Source organism: Lates calcarifer, unplaced genomic scaffold (assembly GCF_001640805.2).
Source record: "Lates calcarifer isolate ASB-BC8 unplaced genomic scaffold, TLL_Latcal_v3 scaffold_32_70, whole genome shotgun sequence".
NCBI classification, from domain to species: domain Eukaryota; kingdom Metazoa; phylum Chordata; class Actinopteri; family Centropomidae; genus Lates; species Lates calcarifer.
Window position 1 is genome coordinate 17,501 of NW_026118157.1, and position 20,818 is coordinate 38,318.

Sequence of the window (20,818 nt, forward strand, 5' to 3'; positions counted from 1 at the left end):
TAGCTTGTTTCTCTAACTTCAGATCCAGACGTCTGACGACTAAAATCCTTCATCTGGTTCAAATATAAAGTTAAAAGATCTAAAACGTTCATCTTAAACTGGATAAAAAGTCAGTTTTGTCGCTGACTCATGAACAGAGAGGATATGACATCATCAACAGGCGACCAAATGAAACGTTACCTTGATTAAAATGACAGATTTCTCAGGTTTGAAAACGACTGGAAACATTTTGTTTAATGTGAGAACAGAAATGAAGGACAGTTGTTTTTAATCTGGTGAATGTACAGATTAAACCTTTAACGCAGGCTAACAGCAGTGATGTCCGCTGGTCTGGTTCGTCTGTTTCTCCTCTGGTTGTTAAATGTTGGTGGAAACAGCCCCCCCCCGACTGAGTGTTGCTCAGCGGTGGCTGTTTCCTGCCGTATGAAGCGTTGCTGTGTGTCGTTCTCAGGCGTGGTGACGGCCACCAGCCTGAGCCGTCCTAACTCACTTTAAATGGATCTCCAGCGGCATCTGACCCACTTCTATAAAGTGATTAATGTTGTGTGTCACTGAGAAACGAAGCGCCGCAGGATCCCCGGCCTCGCTCCGACACACACAAAGGCCGCGGCTCACCGTTGCCATGGTGAAGCCAGTGGTAACAGGAAGCAGCCCATAATCTGAGTTTCTCTCTTTTTTTCTCCTCCTCTCCAGCAAATGAAAAGAGTTCATGTGTTAGTTAGTGTGTCCAGTGTTGGTCCACTGCAGGGTTAGAGACGAGCTGAGAGCCTGTCTCTGTCTCTCTGTCCATCCATTTGTCTAAAAACCAGGAAGTCAGTTAGCATGTTAGCATGTTAGCACTTCCTGTTCCCTCGTCCAGAGTCAGTGTGTTTCTGGTTAAATGTCTGAAATAAGGTCTGTGGTTTTAACACAAGCTCCAAGACATTTTCAGGTTTGATTCTCCGACATAAAATGGGTCAGTAAATCCCCCACTCCTGATGTTTGAAGCTTTTACGTGTCTTAAAAAAGGCGGTTGCTAACGAGTGTCTAAATGAGACTACAGAGGTTGTCGGGGACGTTAACATGAAAACCCATCTACTCACCAGTCCACCTTTACAGCCTCGTTGTGTTTCTACTCACGCTCTTTCAAACTCTCACTAACTTTCTAAGAAGAAAGGCTTTTGTAGAAGAGCTCAGAGCTAAATGAAATGACAGCTAATGATGGGGTCGTCCTCAGCTAGTTTAGTTTATTATCCTTTCAGAAATGTTCTTTGTGTCTGTGGAAAAAAACACAACAAACAAACAAAGTGTTTCACGACCACGTCACCTGCAGTCAGGGATTTGGTCCAACAGGCTTCAGCAGAGATATACTCAAAGGTACAAAAGGAAGTCTGTAGAGGTGGTAATAAACCTACGTCCTGATGGTAACAACTCACAGTCATCACAAAGAGGATTGCCTGTACTTTTCCTGCTGCTCTGGACTCACAGAGCAGAGTCAGGCTGTCGTTTCTAAGCTCTAGTCAGAAGTTTGAACCTGAACGCCTCCTGAAGTCAGAGCAACTCCACCAACTCCAACACCAGAATCCAAGATGGCTGCTCCTCACATCAGTAATGTTACTGTTTATAGCAGTTTGTTTCACATTCAGTCAGTTGAGTGTTTTAGTAACTCAGTGAAATCTGCTCCTCGTCTCCTCCTCTGAGGTTTTTTCAACTTCTCGACTGAAGCGACTTGTGATATAAACGAGCTGAACCATCAGACTGAATGTTTCTGTGTGTTTCAGGGAGAGACTCCTAAACAGCGAGCAGAGAAAGCCAGTGACCAGGAACTGGCTGAATATCTTGAGAACCGCCAACATTACCAGATGATCCAGAGAGAGGACCAGGAGACGGCCGTCTGACCTCCAACCTGTCCGTCCAAAACATCTGTCTGTCCTTAGGTCTTTCATTTACCTGCTCGTCTCTCCTCTCAGTTCAACACCTGTAGTCTGGGTCAGAGGAGAAACGTCCTGTTTTACCTCCACAGAGCGAATGTTAGACAGCAACATGCCAGCTAGTGCTTCCTCTCTGCTGTCAGCAGGCTGGTACACAGAGACAAACAGATCAGCATCACTTTCCTTTTCTTGTCCAAACTGCTTTCAGGTTTGTTGTGGATGAAGTCGGGTTTGTAGACGCCTGAAAAAGCCTCTGTCCTCTGGTTGAGTCCAAACTAACGAACAGAAAAAAACCCTCTGGACACTAAAGTGAATTCAAACTCGGCCACAAACAAAGACGTTCAGATCCTCTACAAACTGCATCCTGAATGTGTCTTTATCGACGTCTCAACATTTGCGCTCTGACCACTGTGTAAAATGACAGTATGTGTGTACAGAGAGAAACTTCAGCTGCTGCTGAACGAACAGTGACTTCATTCATCTGTCTGCAGCTGATGGAAACTAGACGCTTTCGCCATATTAGATAGAAACGGCTGCAAACACGTGTCCTCTCTCAGCTTCTAGTGACCTTTTGGATGTATTTGTTTACTCAAAAGAAATAAGTGTTTGGATATTTAACTTAGACACAGGTGAATTTAGCTATTTATGATTTATTTGTAGAGATAAAAACACATTTTGCTTGTGATCAAACACAGTGAGGCGAGTGGTTTAGATTATTTCAGTCAACATATGAGGTTTGTTTGGTAATTTTTCTTGTCTGTTACACTCTGTAAAGGAAATGGATGCTTTCGTTGTGATGTGTATCTACTGTGTACATAGCTGAGACGCCCGATAGACTCAGTGTCAGTGTTGGAGATTTTAACAGAAGCTGAAGCCAGATTCTGCCAAAGCAGAGTCTGTAATAACTAATGAATAATTACACAGCAGTCAGAATGATATTACACTGTATGATAATGGAGTAATAACTGTTTTGTTTGGTTTTATCATTTCTGAGTGACCTGCAATAAAGCATGTCAGTAAGAGTTTTCTGTCAGGACGATGACATTATTCACATGAGGAGACGGTTTTTATTCATCAGTGCTGGAAGGAGAAAACAACGAGCAGTTTTCCAAATATCCTGGATAGTTTGTCCCCTTCAGACTTTGCTTCTGTGACCTGAAACAGACAAATTCGCACATTTTCATTTACAGAAGCTCTGAATAAAACCACATGTATTTATTTAGGTATATATGTATATATACAGTGAATTTTCTTAAAGCAGTTTGAAGAGAAAAACAGGTTATTTCTCATTTCAGCAGGAAATGAGAAATAACTTTTTCTGTCCAGGAGCAAGAAAAAGTTTTAAAGTTTTCTTACACTGTGTAATTTAATCAGATATATAAGAAATAATCACAGGTCAGGTGATGGTGAAAATAGTTGCAGCTTCACTTCAGTTTTAAACTTAAAGGTGCAGTATGTAAGTTTTTGCTAATGTTAGCATTAGCAGCTGTTTATTTCAGCCATCGTTGTGTAAATCCAGATGTTAGACTACATCCTCTTCGGGACAGACTGGATGCTTCAGGGACTCCGGCTGCGTCCGCACTTGTATGCTTTAGTTGTGAAACTTGTCCCTGTTGCTATGGTTACGCCTGGTGTCAACACTCCTCAGAAACGCCGCCAGACCCGTTTTAGTCTGAAAACTCCAGGGTTGTGTTTTAATCTGGACAGACAGAAACGCCCAGGTCCACTTCCTGATTGGTTTTTACCCTGGTCCCTCATTGGTCACACTCTGATCACATGACCCATTTCAGTTTTTAGTCGTACGCTCAGACACTGCTTTATAATCTGTCTTTGCCTGTGATTACACAGTTTAACTTACAGCTACACATGAGCTGATGAGAGGAGTGAGGACCTGAAGGAGGACGGGACGGGGGACGGGACGGGGGACGGGACGGGACGGGGGACGGGAGGTTTCCCTCTGTGAACCCCCCTACCCCCCGCTCTCTGTTCTCAGCTCACAACAATGGCCTCCACGCATGACTGAGCCATCAGAGCTCTGAGAGACTTTCTGCTCTTACTCTACTGATCCTGACAGACAGAGACATGGAGCTGTGCTCAGTAGAACTCAGCAGAACTCAGTAGAACCACAGTCTAAACAGATCTGTTGTCCTGCTGTTTCACTCTGAGTGAAGTTAAAAATCCAGGAAGTGAAGTTGTGGTGGGAAATAACATTTCCTCAGTGACTGTTCTTTATACTTTATCACAGGACTCACAGGGTTTCAGGACAGAAATAATGTTTAATATTCAGTCTTTAGTCTTTGAACATCTTTCTTTATGTTGGTGCGTCTTCACAGTAAAACCCTGTAAACCTGCTCAGAGCTACATTTTCTTCATATTTCAGACACTGACCTGATTCTGAGCGTCGGCGGCGTCGTCGTTGTTCAGGCTGTTTAAAGTCCACAGTGTCTGAATATATTAGGCTGCACTTATTCACCATTAGCTAACTGCTTATTAGCCTGAATATTAGCTCTTTGTTGTCATTATAAAGCTCTGATTAACCCCTCACTCTGCAGGATCAGATTCCACAGAACAGTGCTTCTACTTTATTAACACCTGATAAATATGATCTGTTCTCATTATCTCTGCTCCCTTCTCTAATGTCCATGCTGAGTAAAGACTGTTAAGATCATGATTCATGTTCAACAGCTTCACGTTCTGTCAATCAGCAGTAAATAGGAGGTTATTGAGGGAAAACTCTGGTTAAAGTCCAGCAGCTGTAGAATCTGATCCTGCAGAGCGAGGCACTAATCAGTGCGTTCTAATGACTAAGAAATCTTTTTCAAACTTAAACTAGTTCATCTCTTCATCTACTCTGTTTCTATTCATTAATCCAGCATCAACATATTTCACTCATTTCCAACCTGGGATCCAGGAGACAGTCGAGCTGCTGGTTAATGGAGCCTCTTTATATCGTGTCTGTTCATGAGAGAAACTCAACGTGAGGAATGAGCAGGGTGTGTTTGAACTTTGACCCCATCCACAGTGACTCAGTGAAACCAGGTGTTCACCATCACACACCTGAACACTGATGCACAGTACACACACACACACACACACACACACACACACACACACACTCAGCTCTGACAGCAGTAACTGTGGTTTGAGTAAATATTAGTTCACAGCTACAGACACAACCTGCACAGTGACATAGCTCACACTCCTTTCTGTGTGACACACACACACACACACACACACACACACACACACGCACACACACACACACACTTCACTTTATGTTAATGAGCTGAGGTTGTTTTGTTCGTCAGGACTCAGGATTAAAGCTCGTGATGTCACTGTGAGGCTGGTGTGTGTGTGTGTGTGTGTGTGTGTGTGTGTGTGTGTGTGTGTTGGGGGTGGTGGTGGGGGTTGGGGGGGGGGGGGGGGGGGTGTTGAGGAGCAGCAGCTGAACTCGGGCAGCGACAGAAGGCGACGACTCCACAGATCGACTGGCTGCTCCTCTGAGCCCGCCGAGTAAGTTTCTCTGTTTTTACTCAGAAACAGTTTTTCAGAGAGTTTACTGTCGTTTACAAAACCTCAGGAATATCATGTGCAGATTAAAGCTGAGAGGATTAACCAATTTAACACTGAGTCCAGATATAGAGAATGAATCTTTAAACTGTTGTTTGAAGTGATTTTCTGTGTTTTTGTCTTCTGTTAGAAAAGTGAATTTGATTATTTAACTTTAGTCTCAACATTTTTATTATTTCCTGACATTTTACAGAAAAATGAATCGATGACTCAAGAAACAAATCTGCAGATTCATGAATAATCTGAATCTCAGGAAACTTTAGTGATGATGTGTTCAAAGGAGAAAGGTTTATTTTGAAGGGGAGAATGTTTCTTAAACTTTATTTTGGAAGGATTTTAGAAAACATTTAGAAAGATGAGAGGAGTTTGTTGAAGCTTGAAGTGAACTCTGCTTCTAAAACCTGATTTTTTCTGTTTTGCTTTTGTTTCTTAATTTAAGAGAAAGAAAAGAAAAGAAACCACTCATCTGTTTGAAGGAGTGGGTTTCTGTGTTTTCCTGGCTGTTAGCAGCAGGTCTGCAGATGTTTTCACTTTATATAACCTCCACATTGTTGCTGCGTGCAAACCTTCAGTTTTCTTATTGAGGCTGAGGTTTGTTCAGTTAGAGTCTGAGCTGCAGCAGCGCCTCCTCCTCTGACTTTAAACCTGTGCTTTGTGTTTTTTGAGTCCCGGCGTCTTCACTCCGTCCTCTCAGAGATCAGACCGCACCTTCAGCAACAGGAAGGTTTTCTGACATACATGCCTTTCTTTACGAGCTCTGCAGGAGGAAACTGTGAGCGCTCGCTGTGTAAACTCTGTTTCATGTTTGGCTCCGGATGTTGAGAGTGAACCCTGAGATTCAGGAGGAAGTTCCTCTAAATGTTGTTCCTCGTTCTGAACCAAAGGGAGCATCCCTCTCCTTTTCTTCATGCTAAGATTTCATTGTTTTCTTATGCAAATAAGTTTCTATTCAGGGCGGGCGGGTGGGGGGTGTTGGGCAGTGGGAGGGCCGGGGGGGGTGGGGGGGGGTACAGCTCCTAAGATGTGGCTTGGAATCTGTGTTCGGCTTTAGAGAAATGAAACCAGGCTAGAAGAGGCTTTGTTTTGGGCCAATGAATCAGTATTCTTTTGAGGGGAAATCTAAAGGGCCCTTTCAGATACTGCTTGGCCTCCTCACCCTCCCCCACCTCCCCCCTCTCTCCCCCTCCTCCTCCTCCTCTTCATTGATGGAGGACAGACTGGAGGCCTGCTGAGAGCCGGTTCTTTGCTCATAAAAGGCCGCAGGAGGAGCGAGAAGAACAGGATTTGCTCTGCCAGCTGACATGTGAAAGAGGACCATTGCTTTAATGGAGGCCTGAAAGAGGAGTCTGTCATTTCTCAGCACAATAACAACAGAGAGGGAGAGAGGGAGAGAGGAGCTTTATGGGTAATTGACTCTCTTTTTGTCCGAGCTGAGCCAAGAGCCTGAACTACATTTCTGCTGAGAGCTGTCGCTGTGTGACGCTCATCAAACACCAGAGGAACGCTTCAGTGGCGAGCACGAAGAAGGAGAAATAAACAGATCTGTTCAATAACAGCTGAACGTGTGTGAGCTGACAATAGGAACAGTATCTGAATACATTAGCCTACTTCTATAATCCTGATGCTGCTGTGACTACAATAGTCAGATTACTGGGCTTAAGCGCTGTGAGATTTGTGAGGCCGAGCTGAAAAGGGAGCAGATTTTATTTGGACTGAATTTGGACCATCTGGCCTCGGTGGCTGGGGCCGGATCACGTTAAACATCAGGGTCATGGTGGCCAATAGAAAGGACAGGAAATCAGATTAAAAGCAGAAACAAACACAGACACCTCTGCTCAGATCAGAGCAGGATGATCAGACGCCAGCTCACATATGTAAACGCTGTGTTTCCTCTCTGGTTGTGTTTTCTTGTCGTCATGTTTTGTTTTTTTCTCTGCAGAATGCGAAGTTTGTTCTCCGTGACGCTGCTGCTGCTCCTGGCCCTGACGCTCACCACCGAGGCCAGCAAGAGAAAAAACCACAAAGGTCAGATTATTAAGTACCGACAGCGCTGACCGTCACTGACAGCAGCAGAGGATCATGGGAACATGAACTGCAGCTGTTTGGTCATGTGACCTGATGGTGGCGCTGCAGAGTAACAGTCAGAGCGATGACACTTCAACCTGAGGAGACACGAACGACTGAACCTGAGATTTAATCTTTCGTCTGTGAAAGCAGTTTCTGCAGCTGTTTAATAAATGTAGTGGAGTAAACGTAGAAAGTAACAGGAAGCAGAAATACTCGAAATACTTTTCATAAAAGTATCATTAGTAAAAATGTACTTAAAGTAATAAAAGTGTCCATCATATCTGATAAAGCCCAGATATTCTTACTGATTCATATGATACTGAGATAAATCTAAGAAAGAAGAACAATATTTACAATATTTGCTTCTGAATGTGGAAACAGTTCAGTAAAGAAGTGTAAACAAAACAAAACAAAACAACACGATGGAGAAATTTATTCCTCATATATTTGAATAAGAAAAGTACAGAATTTCAGATATGTATTTGATTTCTGAAAGCAGAGTGTAAATGTTAGTGTGGACTCTGTCTGTCTGTCTGTAAATCAGGATTCTGATGTTTGTTGTTATTATGAGACAAGTTTTTCGAGTCGAGCTTCAGACACCAAACATGTTCAGGTTTTACTGAGCTGTGAAGAAATCCTCACATTCAGAACAAATTCAACTTTACTGCTAAATATTTTACTAAATCTAATCTTTGTGAATGTTCATGTTACATCGAGTTAAAACCAGGGTGAATCTTTATGTGTCTGGCTGTTTAAAGCTCAGAATATGTGGAGTTCTCAGGTGTTGTTGTGACAGCAGGTGTGTCTCTCTGCTCCTCCTCCAGGTGGTAAACATGATAAGTCCAGGCCGACCTCAGAGTGCTCCGCCGCAGAGACTCAGTACGGGAAATGTGTCCCAGAACAGGGAGACTGTGGAGACGGACTGAGAGAGGCCACCTGTAAAGACCGCACCGACAAGATCCACTGCAAGATCCCCTGCAACTGGAAGAAGGACATCAGTAAGACGCAGACACACACCTGACACACACCCCACACACACACACCTGCAGCAGCAGATTCAGTTGACGTGAAGTTTTTCCAGTTAAGGAAACCGGTTCATTGTACCAAAGTGTCAGAGTCAGTTACAAACAGCGACACCTGCTGGTCAAAGCAGGATGATACACGTGTTCTGACTTCTCAGAGTTCTTAGAGTTTAAGGACTTTTGTTCACTTTGTCCTTAAGGTTTTGGATCTGAATTAATTTCAAATTTAACTTCAAACTGAATTCAGAATAAATTTTGATCCTGATAGATTTCAGACTGTGGTGAATCCACCTGAACTCAGGTGAAGCAAAGATACAGCGAACAGTTTCTTGAGGCCATCACAGGAACTGCTCCTTTGACTCTGGATTTATCTTCTTAACAAGTTCTGATGGACATTTTTTATCTTTGTTTAAATGTGAAAAGCTGCACATTCAGATTTTTATTTCAAAGTTACAGTTAGTGTTTGTTCAGGCTCTTAATTTGAAAGGGAAGGAGTCATCACCTCTTCACCTGTTCAGTGTGTTAAAGGTTTAAATGTCCGTTTCTTTCAGGTGACTGTAAGTATAAGTTTGGGCCGTGGGGATCCTGCGACGCCGTCACCAACACCAAGAATCGATCAGGAACACTGAAGAGGGCGCTGTTCAATGCCGAGTGCCAAACCACCGTCAAGGTGTCCAAACCCTGCTCCCCCAAAGCCAAGAAAACCAGAGGTGAGAAAACCAGAGGAGAGACCTGAACCTGAAACACTGAAGAGAAAACTGCAGGAAAACCTGGTTCAGAAAATAACTGTTAGTGTCCAGATGAAAACCAGTCTGCTCAGGTTCAATCATCAATGTGACGATTACAGTAAAAAGCAAAAGAAAAAACGGAAGAAGATTCAAATTTTTAGAATTGAATTCTTACTGGTTAACCAGTGAGCTGTAAAACCTCTGACAGCTAACTAACCAGTGGTCTACTTATCTAATAAAAGCCAAAGTGTTAACTAGTCACACTAGTTGTACCAAATGCTAATGAGGAGGTGGGCAGAAGTGTGTATTGAAGCTTCCCATTGGTTCTCCAGTACAAAATAAAAAAGCCAACCAATCAGAACTCATTGTCATTGTCCTGCCCACTGCATTTGCATGTTGTGCACTCATTAACCTGTTGGTCTGAGGAACTGAAACTAGTTAACAAGTGGCTGCATGTTGGAGCTTACATGTGAACGAGTCAAGGCAAACTAGTTAATGAGTCAGGCTCAAAATGTTTACAACTAGTAAAAACTCAAGTATCCATTAGTTGCACTGGTTGGTGTCTTTTTTTATACCTTACTTGCTAACTAGTACACATGCTCTTTTACTAGTGAACTAGTCAGGTCCACAAAGAGTCGCTAGTTAACTAGTGACATGGATGTTTTCCTCTCTAGTTAACTCGTAGAGGACATGTTGTCTCAGACCAAACATGAAGACTTTAACTAGTTGAGTCTCGATCAGAGAGATTTAGTTTCAACATGTTGGACTTGTTGTTGCACTTGGTGACAAACTGTAAGTTAGCAGGTGATTGACTTAGTCCCACTGACAGACTGTGGCAGTAACCAGCTTCATATCTACCTGCTGCAGCAGTCAGAGCTTTACTGATGGGAGAGGAAGTGATGTCGTCTGTGACCTGCAGTGAAGAAGAACAGTGTTAATGAAGCTTCATGTTTCTCTTCACAGGGGAGAAGAAGACAAACTAAAGGATGAAAGAAGCAGAAGACGGATGAATTTCTCCTCCTCCAGCTGAACAATCGTCTTCCCTTCTTCATCAAACACAAAAACCGAGAGACTCCTCCAACACACACCAACCACCTTTCACTTTCCTTTGACTTTTATTCTTGTTTTACTGAGTTCTGGTTTGATGTTCTTGTGTTTATTTGGATTAAATGCGGAAAACGTTTTCCAGTGTTCTCCTGTTAGATAATAATGATAATACTGTCCTCATAGGTGATAGTTTAACAGATAGTCCTAAAAGCTTTTACTGTAGCTGAAGTTACATTAACATCCAGCAGAGGTTCTGACCTGCTCTCAGATCTAAACTCCACGTCTTCCTCTGGACTGTAAACAGTTCTGGTTTTAGACGAGTTTGGAATCGTCACCTTTAAAATCTGTAAAAACGTAGGAAGGTTTGGATGGATCTGTAATGACAAAATCTTCTATAAAATCTATTTTTTGAACTATAGATTATTGACGTTGCAAGATGAGACTTGTATAAATGAACAAATTAAATACTGTACATTGTTTTGGTGAAGTTTTGTTTGTTCATTGACTCTCATATAACACAATCAATAAGTGATGAGCACAAGCCTCTGTGTGAAATGACTGTTTTCACTGTCTCTGTTAGAAAGTCAGTCACAGACACAAACAGAACAAAGACGCACAAAACAACCACAAACAGACAAAACAACCATTCACAAACATTCCTGTAAGAGTTGTGGTTTTTACGACCGTCCGTGAACCTTCAACGCATCAACACCTGCGCACTCCAACTTTATCTGATTGTGACGTCAGACACCGGGACGCTCTCAGCTGACGGTGTCAGCCGCGTGATGGCGGGATTTAAACTTAACAGCCAAACTGCCGCTGTGTGAAATGTTATTTAAAGTTAGAGACACCGGGATGATCGCGTCCAACGACAGGAGGAGCGGGAAAACCACGTCAGAAAGGCAAGTGACATCTCTAAGTTAGCGTGACGCTAATGCGTCAGGTGTGTTGCTGCAGGTTAGCATCGCTAGCTTTGTAAGGTGTTTGTTTAGAGAAACACGTTTCACTTCACCGCTCTGTGTGAACGCAGGCTGCTGTCATGTCCTGTTCTCATTAAGTTCCCATGTTTAAATCCAAGTTCAGAGTTTAACAAAGGAACAGTCAGAGTGCTCACACAGGAGCTGATTAAATTCAAAAGGTCAAAGTGTCTGACAACATTATGGAAACAGAGATCGAGCTTTTATCAAAGAACAAGAGCATTTTCTTTAACTACAAACGGTATATGTCATCACCAGACTCCATTGACAAAAACAGGGATTTTACAGAGCAGAACACAGGAGCTGCTGGAATACCACTGCCTTCATCTATTAGTGTATTTGTGTTACTGCGTGACTTTCAGCGGTGGAAGAACTAATCAGATACTTTACTGAAGTAAAAGTACTACGCAGTAACACTAACTATCAGATGGAGGCAGTGGTATTCCAGCAGCCCCTGTTCTGCTCAGTAAAATTCCTGTTTTTGTCAATGGAGTCTGGTAGTAACATATAGTGATGTTTCTTTTTAAAGAAAGATTAAAGAGTCATGCTTTAACCAGTTTAAACAGACGTACTGGCAGTGGAGTGATTAATTCAGATGGTTTATTTACATATAAAGCATCATGCAGTTACTGTACCAGTACTCAGTTTGCTCCTGATGATAAAATCACCTGTATCACCAGCTGACATGGTTTCACAACATCTATTCTCTGTGCAGAAACTCAGTTTGGACTCATTCGAATAAAATTCCCTGCTGTTGGTGTCCCCCCCCTCCAAAATACCACACAGAGACCAAGGTGAATCTCAGGGTTAGAAAATGACTAAACTGTCCCTGCAGGGCCAGGAAGACTTTGGAGGCTTGAAACTCAACTCACACTTTTTATTTATTTTAATTAACAGGACATTGGCCTCCTGTAAGGTGAAGGATAAAGATACCAGGAGAACTGGGCCCTTTAAAATTCACCCAGAAGGTAAGTGATGCCTGTAAAGTAGCTAAGTTAGCCACAAGTTAGCTTAGCGTTAGCATTACAGTCAATTGCTGTCAGGTGTGTTTGTTCCTGTTAGACTCCAACTTTGTAATGTAACACAGCTGTTTAGAGCAACCTGTTTAATTTTACTGCAGAGCAGCATAAAATGTCCTGTTTTTATCAAGTTTCTAAAATACTATCTGATGTATGTCTGCGCATCTGTTGAACTGTAGTTTTGATTGGCTGCTGCAACCAAGCAATATAGCAGTGCCATGACTGCATACTTTTATTTCCCCATTTGTCCATCCAAGAGGACCAACCATCCATTCATCTACCTGTCGATTAGTCTGTATAATTGGTTTTGATTTTTCCTGGGGAATCTACAAACAAGTCCTGTGGTTTCTTATTAATTATGGCCGCTGTGCCACCCCTTTATTTCCTCTGTCTCACATGCATACAGGCTGATTCTTACACTTCCTATCCACTGTCTTTTTCTAATCAGCCTGTTGTGTATTGAAGGTGTGTTGGCTGCCAAGCCTCTCACAAACACATACATTCACACACATTGATACGAACATTGTGTGTCTGTCTTTGTGTCTTTGCGTGTCTTTGTCTGACGGAATCAGTTTTTTGGACAGACTGTCAGATTAGCTTCATTGGACAGGCGGACTAACAGATCAGAAAACCTATATTGCAAGAAGATTGGGAAAAAAATTAAGTGACAGGCAATAGATACAGAGAAATATGCAAATTTGTATAAGGCTTTGATTAACAATCAAATAGACAAACTTTGCCTGTGCCATGACTGCTTCCATTTCTATCCAATCAGCTTGGATCAGCTTTGGTGCAACAACCTTTTTGTCATGTAGCTCCACAAAACATAAGTATCTCTCTTTGTCTAAGTGTTGTACAAAATCAACTGGACTTGTTTGAGGTTCTTGAAGACCTTTCATCTGAAAGGCTTCTTCAGTTCTGTCCAGTTTTTGTATAGCACTTAGAAATACCATGACCTGGACGACCAAGAATCTTCAAAGAAAAGTGTAATTTTGAAAACAGATCCTGTTTTATTTCAGCTTTTTCACCATGTCCATGCTGTCCTGGCCACCCTCCCTATGTTTCTTTAAGTCTTTGTCTGTCTGTCTCTGTCTTTCTTTGTCTCGGTCTGGTTCTGTTTCTTTGTCTTGTCTCTGTCTCTCTTAGTCTCTTGTCTGTCTCTATCTTTCTTTTCTCTTTGTCTCTCTTTTTGTTTCTACCTTTGTCTGCCTCATCTGTCTTGGTATGTCTCTGTCTCCTGTCTTGTCTAAAGTTAAAGAATTGTGCTTTGATTCATTACATTGCCTGTCGGTGTAATTGTGCTGCTGTCGAGATCATCACCACCCAAACTTGTACCTCTGAGAGGATCCGGAAGAAGCTACTTGACACCCAATTTGGGTATATTTGCTTAATGTTTGATTTACTGGTGATGGGTTGATAGCAATTGAAAACCAAATTGATGTGTGAAGTGTACCAAGTTGAGTTACCTGGTATTAACAGGTGTTGTCTTGAAGTGGACACAGAGAAAAGAATTAGAGCTCTTAGACTTTGCTTGCAATTGAAGCCAGATGCTGCAGGGAGAGTACTGGTGTTAGAAGTTTTACCATTATTAACAGGGTGAAAATTTATATCTTAACATATTTTGTGAATTTTTCAGAAAATATCTGTAGTGTTAAGTGAGTGATAGCTTGAATGAAGTTGGGCTCAGGATTTCCTTTTGTTTTTACAAAAACCTTGCACTCTACTGTATAGTGTTTGATCTCTCTATGTTTTGATTTGATGTGTCTGAACTGAACATTGGCTGGATGGGTAGCATCTGAACTCCCTCCCCCTCATCTTTCCAACATTGGCTAACAGGTATCTGTGTTGCCCATCATCTGTAACTTTTCAGAATCAACGATCTGACTGACAGACGTCACTACATGTTTAGCCAGTTTGGAGAGTCTTTGGTAAGATGTGGCTGTAGATCACTGATGAAGCAGCCAGCACAAAATGCTTGACTCTGATTTGTCCTAATGTTTCAGACTCATCCACACATCACCACAAGTCACTCTACGCATTTTAACTTACACTACTCACAATAAGTTAGGGATATTGTGAGAGACTCAGTGGATGTCATACATACACTTCAGAGATTTTTGGGATAGGGAGGCAATTGTATTGGGGTGATAGACACACCTCATTTTGTGTTTTCCACGTAATGGTCTCACTGTGTACAGTGTGCCTTACATATTGGGGCACTCATGTAAATAACAATATCCCTAACTTATTGTGAGTAGTGTACATTGTTGGACAGTGAGATCTTACGTTCTCTCTGTGTGCACGTCTTGACAGAATCAGCAACAACTGGAGCAATTTTTTGCAGTTTTTCCAAATTCGGCAATCACAACCAGGAATAAGGTAGGACGTCTTTATGCTACAGAGAACAAGGTCAACAGAGTCGACTCGTATTACATAAGAAGGCAAGGCTTTTCTCTCTGTGTGTGAGGAAGTCTGGGCTGTAAGTACAGTTACTGCTGATTCTGTCATAAAGCTGTGCATTTAATGGATAAGTAATGGTGGAGGTATTTAAGAAATTGGAAAACTTAGCCCTAAGAATTTGCATATAGACCATGAACCTTTACTGAGTTGTGTGCCATGGTTGTGCGGTTTCCAAAATCAGACAAAGATCCCTATGTTTTTGTGAATCAGCTGACCATGGTATGCTGTTGTTATAATCTTACTCCAAGACTCATTCTACAATTGGATGCTGACATGTTCTAGGGTCAGATTTGGTGATGTAGAGCAAACTGTAGCTATCCTAGATCAAGGTAATTGGAATGATATGTTTAACATTACCACTTTTAGATTAAATAGGGTCAAACAATTTATGTTGTCTGTATTGTCAATGGTCTACAGCCACATCTTACTAATCATGATAAAACAATGTTGAATCTGGAAGCAGCTGCCTTTGGAGACGGGACAACAGCAGCAGTGAATGTTGGAAAGCTGCATGAAGAGAAAATTAGATCTGGAGAAAATGAAGTGGGATTGTTTGATGTGCAGCCAAAGAGGGTCAGTGCAGAGAGAGGAACTTCAGGGAGGCTACAGAATCAGGAGCAGAGGATGAACTTTATCTAGACAAGTGGGTGATAGCTGGATCCTGTGTAATGAACCAAGAGACTGGGTTGAACTTTGTCCCGACTCTCCAAGCTGGCCAATCGTGGAGTGAAGTCTGTCAGTCAGATTGTTGATTCTGGAAAGTTACAAATGACGGGCAACACAGATACCTGTTGACTGATGTTGGAAAGGTGTGGGGGAGAGTTTCAGATGCTATCCAACCATCCAACATGTAGTTTAGATGTAACAGTTCCTGTTTAGTCGTCTTAGCAGGTTGCTAGCTCTGTGTTTTGGGACTGCAGACAGATGTGTTGAAATTTAAATTAAATATCCAAGTGACAACTAGATGCAGGATCTAGGCAGCACCAACTTTCACACATAAAACCAGCCAACTTGTAATAAGGGCCTCAGTTTGGCACAGGATGGCCTAGGACGTGGGCATGGTGTAGTTTTCTCCGGTATTGTCAGGTCAGCCTCGACACCCAAATCCCATCTGTAGCAAAAAGGCTCAGCTGTGGTACTCACTCCCTGGTTCAGCTCTAACAACTCAGTCCTGTCAATTTAAATCAGATACCAATTGATACCAGTCTTTGAAGTAAGCTTTAGAACACAATGGTGCAATTGGAATGTGCAAACAAAAGAACTTGTGTTCCCGCAGAATTATTCCGCTCGAAGTACTCCGAGGCTTTGTTAGGAGAGTTGATAAATTACAGGAAAAAGAAAACGTCTCATTGTACTTTTTGGATGAATAGTTGCAGGATGCCCAAGCCATATGGATCTGCAGTTTCCTGTGCCTCCAGAAAAATCAATGTGAGATGCTGTGAGCCTGAGGAGTTATATCCTAGAAAGCTGTGAAGAAGAGTAAGGCCAAGCTGCACCAAACACACCTCTGTACCACATGACTCATGTCTTCAGGTGTGTTCTCTCAGATATATATTATCCACTTCTTTGTATTCTTTCCTTGCTCTATATTAACTTATTGTGGTTTTCTTTGTGCGAGTCAGATGTCTGGCCTTCAGGAAGCCAGGAATGCTGAGCTCACCAAGCCCTGCACACTGCTGTGAACTCCAGACCTCTGCAAACCTATCTGTAAAGTGACTTGCCAACTCAAATGCTGATTAAATAGCAACAGTGGCCATTAATGAACAATGTAACCCTCAGTATATCTGCACACTTTTGAACGAACAATGTGCAACTGCAACAGCCACAGATTCGTCCTCCCATGTGTCCCAAACTGTTTGGGAGGATGTTTCTTGCCATCAGACTCAACAATGCCACAGCACCCAGGACTTCCCACCTCCACTGACTGAGACGATCACTCACAGTTTAATTGTCACCATCAGATACCATCATAAGCATTGTACATGTGTATACACACATATCTATTGTATCTATTATTCCTGTTTTCTATAGGTGTTTATGGAAATTTCTTTGATGTTGTGTACATTCACCTGTACTGTGATGTTGGGATGCTGATGTTTTGAAGTAGGTGTTCAGTCCATAAATAATGTTTCATGAGTGCATTTAAAGTCTGTATTGGTATCTGAATTACATGTTTGCTCCCGTGTTGGATATCAAGTAAAATCATTGCTTTTTTCCTAATTTTGTTGGTTGTTTTGTTTTTCCATCATCATGCTGTTTTAGACATAGCCTTTTTGAAATTAACAGTAGTTGTATATTAGTTGTACAAATGTGGATTAGTTGCTGAAGTTTCTGATCATGAGGAAATATTAAGTAGGTGATCATGTGTATTTGTAATTTGGTCACTTCTTATCAGTTTTTTGCTAAAAGTGTTCTCTGCTGGTGGAACCTGAGCAGCTCAGATGAGGGATGAACTACATGAAGATATTTTCTGTCCTCTCAGTTTAAATTCAGTGTCTTCAAAAAGTCCAAAGATGCAAATGCCAGAGAGTTCACAACCTGATTACACACCTGACTCTGAACTGCTGTCTGATCCCAACCTGTAGGAGGCGGCAGTGTGCCAGTAAGAGAAAGAAGAAATCATCATAGTGCAAAGATATGGATCATTGAGATTAATGAATAGGTTGACCAGATGTGAGGAGTGTAGCTGCAGTGTTTGTGAATTCGGGGCATTAGATGATGTTAAGCATCTGTTTATTCTGTTCTGACCTGTTCTGTAGATTTGTTTGAAGTATTTGTCATTGTAAATATATAACTACATCATAACATAATCTGAATGTTCTAGTAAATGTGATGTGATGGAAAACACTGTAGAAATGTGAGTTTAGCTGCAGAGGTAAAAAGACTAAAGTTCAGTTTGATCCTATAACAACAGCAATAGTGTAAAATGTTCTCTGTTGTCGTCTTCAGGTGTCACAGTCACAGACATCGATGATGATCCACTCAGACTCCTCTGTCAGCTCCAGTTCTACAGATGCCAGGTTCTCCTGCTCAGAGAGGACCGTGGTCGTGTTTGAGGGTAACGTAGGTATCGATTTCACATTAGTTGATGCATTTGTCGAGCTGTTTGAACTGATTTATGACCCGTGTCTAAGTTAACCTAAAGAGTTGGTCAACACCAGAGTGTATGGTAGAGTTTTAGTTTGACAACCAATGTGGCTGTTAATGTTAGAGGTTTTTATTTAAAAGTAGTCAACACGAATGAACTTGTCAGCTTTGACATGTTATGCTACATGCTAATACTGAGTGGAGTTTTGTGCCATGAGCAAACACTCAGTGTATCTGTCATTTTCAAAACAGGAGAGGAAAAAAACAAATGTTTACATACTGTCAGTTTAAATTTAAGAAAGATAACTCTGGTATTTTTTGAACCTGGACTTTATGTTTCCATGTTTTGGGGTGTAAATGTTTGATAGGGACAAAAATATATGGAATCTGTGCAAACACACTAACAGATGGAGGCAGTGGTATTCCAGCAGCTCCTGTGTTGTGCTCAGTAAAATCTCTGTGTCAGTGGAGTCTGGTAGTGACATATAGTGATGTTTCTGCTTTAATCTTACTCTTTAATAAAAAGCTCTGTCTCTGTATGAACCCTATCCATAGAGACATAGATTAACAATCTGAGTCTGTCAGAGACAAAAATAAGAACTTTAGTGGACGGACTTTGACGCTGCACTGCACCAATTCTAAAGATGATTGTCCCTATCAATCATTTACATCCAGAGACATGGAAAAATAAGACCCAATGCAACCAGAGAATAGCTGGTCATAGAGAAACTCAACTCAAACATTAAGCTGCAAAACTTTATTGATTCTGTTCCAGACAACATTTAACAAACCACATCTTCTTCTTCAGGTGACGTCTTCTCCTCCTCCTGCAGAGACAGAACATGTTAGTCACAGAAACTGTCCAAAGCTTCAAGTCCTGAAACTACAAATATTATTGAAGAAGAAAAAGAAAGTTTAATTATTTCTCAAATGCTTCTATTATTACAACTTTTCCTAATCTTATTACAAATAATATTCCAAATTATTTCTTACATTTGACAGATAGTATGACATTTTCTGACATTGACCATAAAGTATACTATGACATTTTTTGACCATTTTTGAACCTTTACTATACTATAACAGTTTTTTTAAAAACTTTTTTGACACCTTACTATACCATGACATTTTTTGACCCTTTTTTTACACCTTTACTATACTATAACAGTTTTTTGGACATTTTTGACGCGATACTACAATGTTTTTTGGCCATTGTTGACACATTAGTATACTATGACATTTTTTGATGATTTTGGACACCATACTATACTATGACATTTTTTGACCATTTTGGATGCCATACTATGACATTTTTTGACTTTTTTGGACGCCATACTATACTATGACATTTTTTGATGATTTAGGATGCCATACTGTACTAAGAAATTTTTTGGACATTTTGGACACCATACTATACTATGACATTTTTTTTTTACCGTTTTTGATGCCTTAGTATACCATGTCATTTTTTGAACGTTTTTAATGTCATATGATACTATGACATTTTTTGACAGTTTTTGACACCTTAGTATAGTATGACATTTTTTGATGATTTAGGACGCCATACTATACGAAGACATTTTTTGGACATTTTGGACACCATGTTATACTATGACATTTTTTGACCATTTTTGACATCATACTATACTATGACATTTTTTGACCATTTTTGACACCTTACTGTACTATGAAATTTTTTGACGATTTTGGATGCCATGTTATACTATGACATTTTTTTTACCGTTTTTGACACCTTACTGTACTATGACATTTTTTGACGATTTTGGACACCTTATTATACTATGACATTTTTTGACAATTTTGGAGGTCATACTATACTATGACATTTTTTGACCGTTTTTGATGCCGTACTGTACTATGACGTTTTTTGACTATTTTGGACACCTTATTACACTATGACATTTTTTGATGATTTAGGACGCCATACTATACTATGACATTTTATGGACATTTTGGACACCATACTATACTATGACGTTTTTTGACTATTTTTGACACCTTAGTATACTATGACATTTTTTGATGATTTAGGACGCCATACTATACTATGACATTTTTTGACAATTTTGGACGCCATACTATACTATGACATTTTTTGACCGTTTTTGATGCCTTACTATACTATGACATTTTTTGACCATTTTTGACACCTTAGTATACTATGACATTTTTTGACCGTTTTTGACATCATACTATACTATGACATTCTTTTTGACGATTTTGGACACCATAATATACTGACATTTTTTGACCATTTTTGACACCTTAGTATACTATGACATTTTTTGACGATTTTGGACACCTTATTACACTATGACATTTTTTGATGATTTAGGACGCCATACTATACTATGACATTTTATGGACATTTTGGACACCATACTATACTATGACATTTTTTGACCGTTTTTGACACCTTAGTATACTATGACATTTTTTGACCATTTTTGACATCATACTATAATATGACGTTTTTTGACTATTTTGGACGCCATACTATACTATGACATTTTTTGACCATTTTTGACATCATACTATAATATGACGTTTTTTGACTATTTTGGACGCCATGCTATACTATGACATTTTTTTACTTTTTTGGACGCCATGTTATACTATGACATTTTTTTTACCGTTTTTGACACCTTACTGTACTATGACATTTTTTGACGATTTTGGACACCTTATTATACTATGACATTTTTTGACAATTTTGGAGGTCATACTATACTATGACATTTTTTGACCGTTTTTGATGCCGTACTGTACTATGACGTTTTTTGACTATTTGGACACCTTATTACACTATGACATTTTTTGATGATTTAGGACGCCATACTATACTATGACATTTTATGGACATTTTGGACACCATACTATACTATGACGTTTTTTGACTATTTTTGACAC

The 20,818-nt window shown here is 40.6% G+C and overlaps 2 protein-coding genes and 1 long non-coding RNA gene across 4 annotated transcripts in view; all 3 read left to right on the forward strand.

The window, feature by feature from the left end:
• Positions 1-2,932, forward strand: part of LOC108872647 (diacylglycerol kinase zeta) — a 13,772-nt gene extending 10,840 nt beyond the window's left edge. For both annotated transcript variants that reach the window (XM_018660456.2, XM_018660447.2), the window contains one exon: positions 1,761-2,932. In XM_018660456.2, coding sequence (XP_018515972.1) covers positions 1,761-1,877 — 117 coding nt within the window. In that variant the 3' untranslated portion in view covers positions 1,878-2,932. The remainder of the gene's footprint in view (positions 1-1,760) is intronic.
• Positions 2,933-5,328: 2,396 nt separating this feature from the next.
• Positions 5,329-10,831, forward strand: mdkb (midkine b). Its single transcript, XM_018660489.1, has 5 exons — positions 5,329-5,423; positions 7,420-7,505; positions 8,372-8,545; positions 9,121-9,279; positions 10,261-10,831. The coding sequence occupies exons 2-5, from the start codon at positions 7,421-7,423 to the stop codon at positions 10,278-10,280; spliced, it is 438 nt and encodes a 145-aa protein (XP_018516005.1). The 5' UTR covers positions 5,329-5,423; position 7,420; the 3' UTR covers positions 10,281-10,831.
• Positions 10,832-12,040: 1,209 nt separating this feature from the next.
• LOC108872684 (uncharacterized) lies at positions 12,041-17,065 on the forward strand. Its single transcript, XR_001959266.2, has 4 exons — positions 12,041-12,115; positions 12,219-12,289; positions 16,171-16,333; positions 16,423-17,065. It is a non-coding gene; the product is annotated as an uncharacterized LOC108872684 (long non-coding RNA).
• Positions 17,066-20,818: the final 3,753 nt, after the last annotated feature.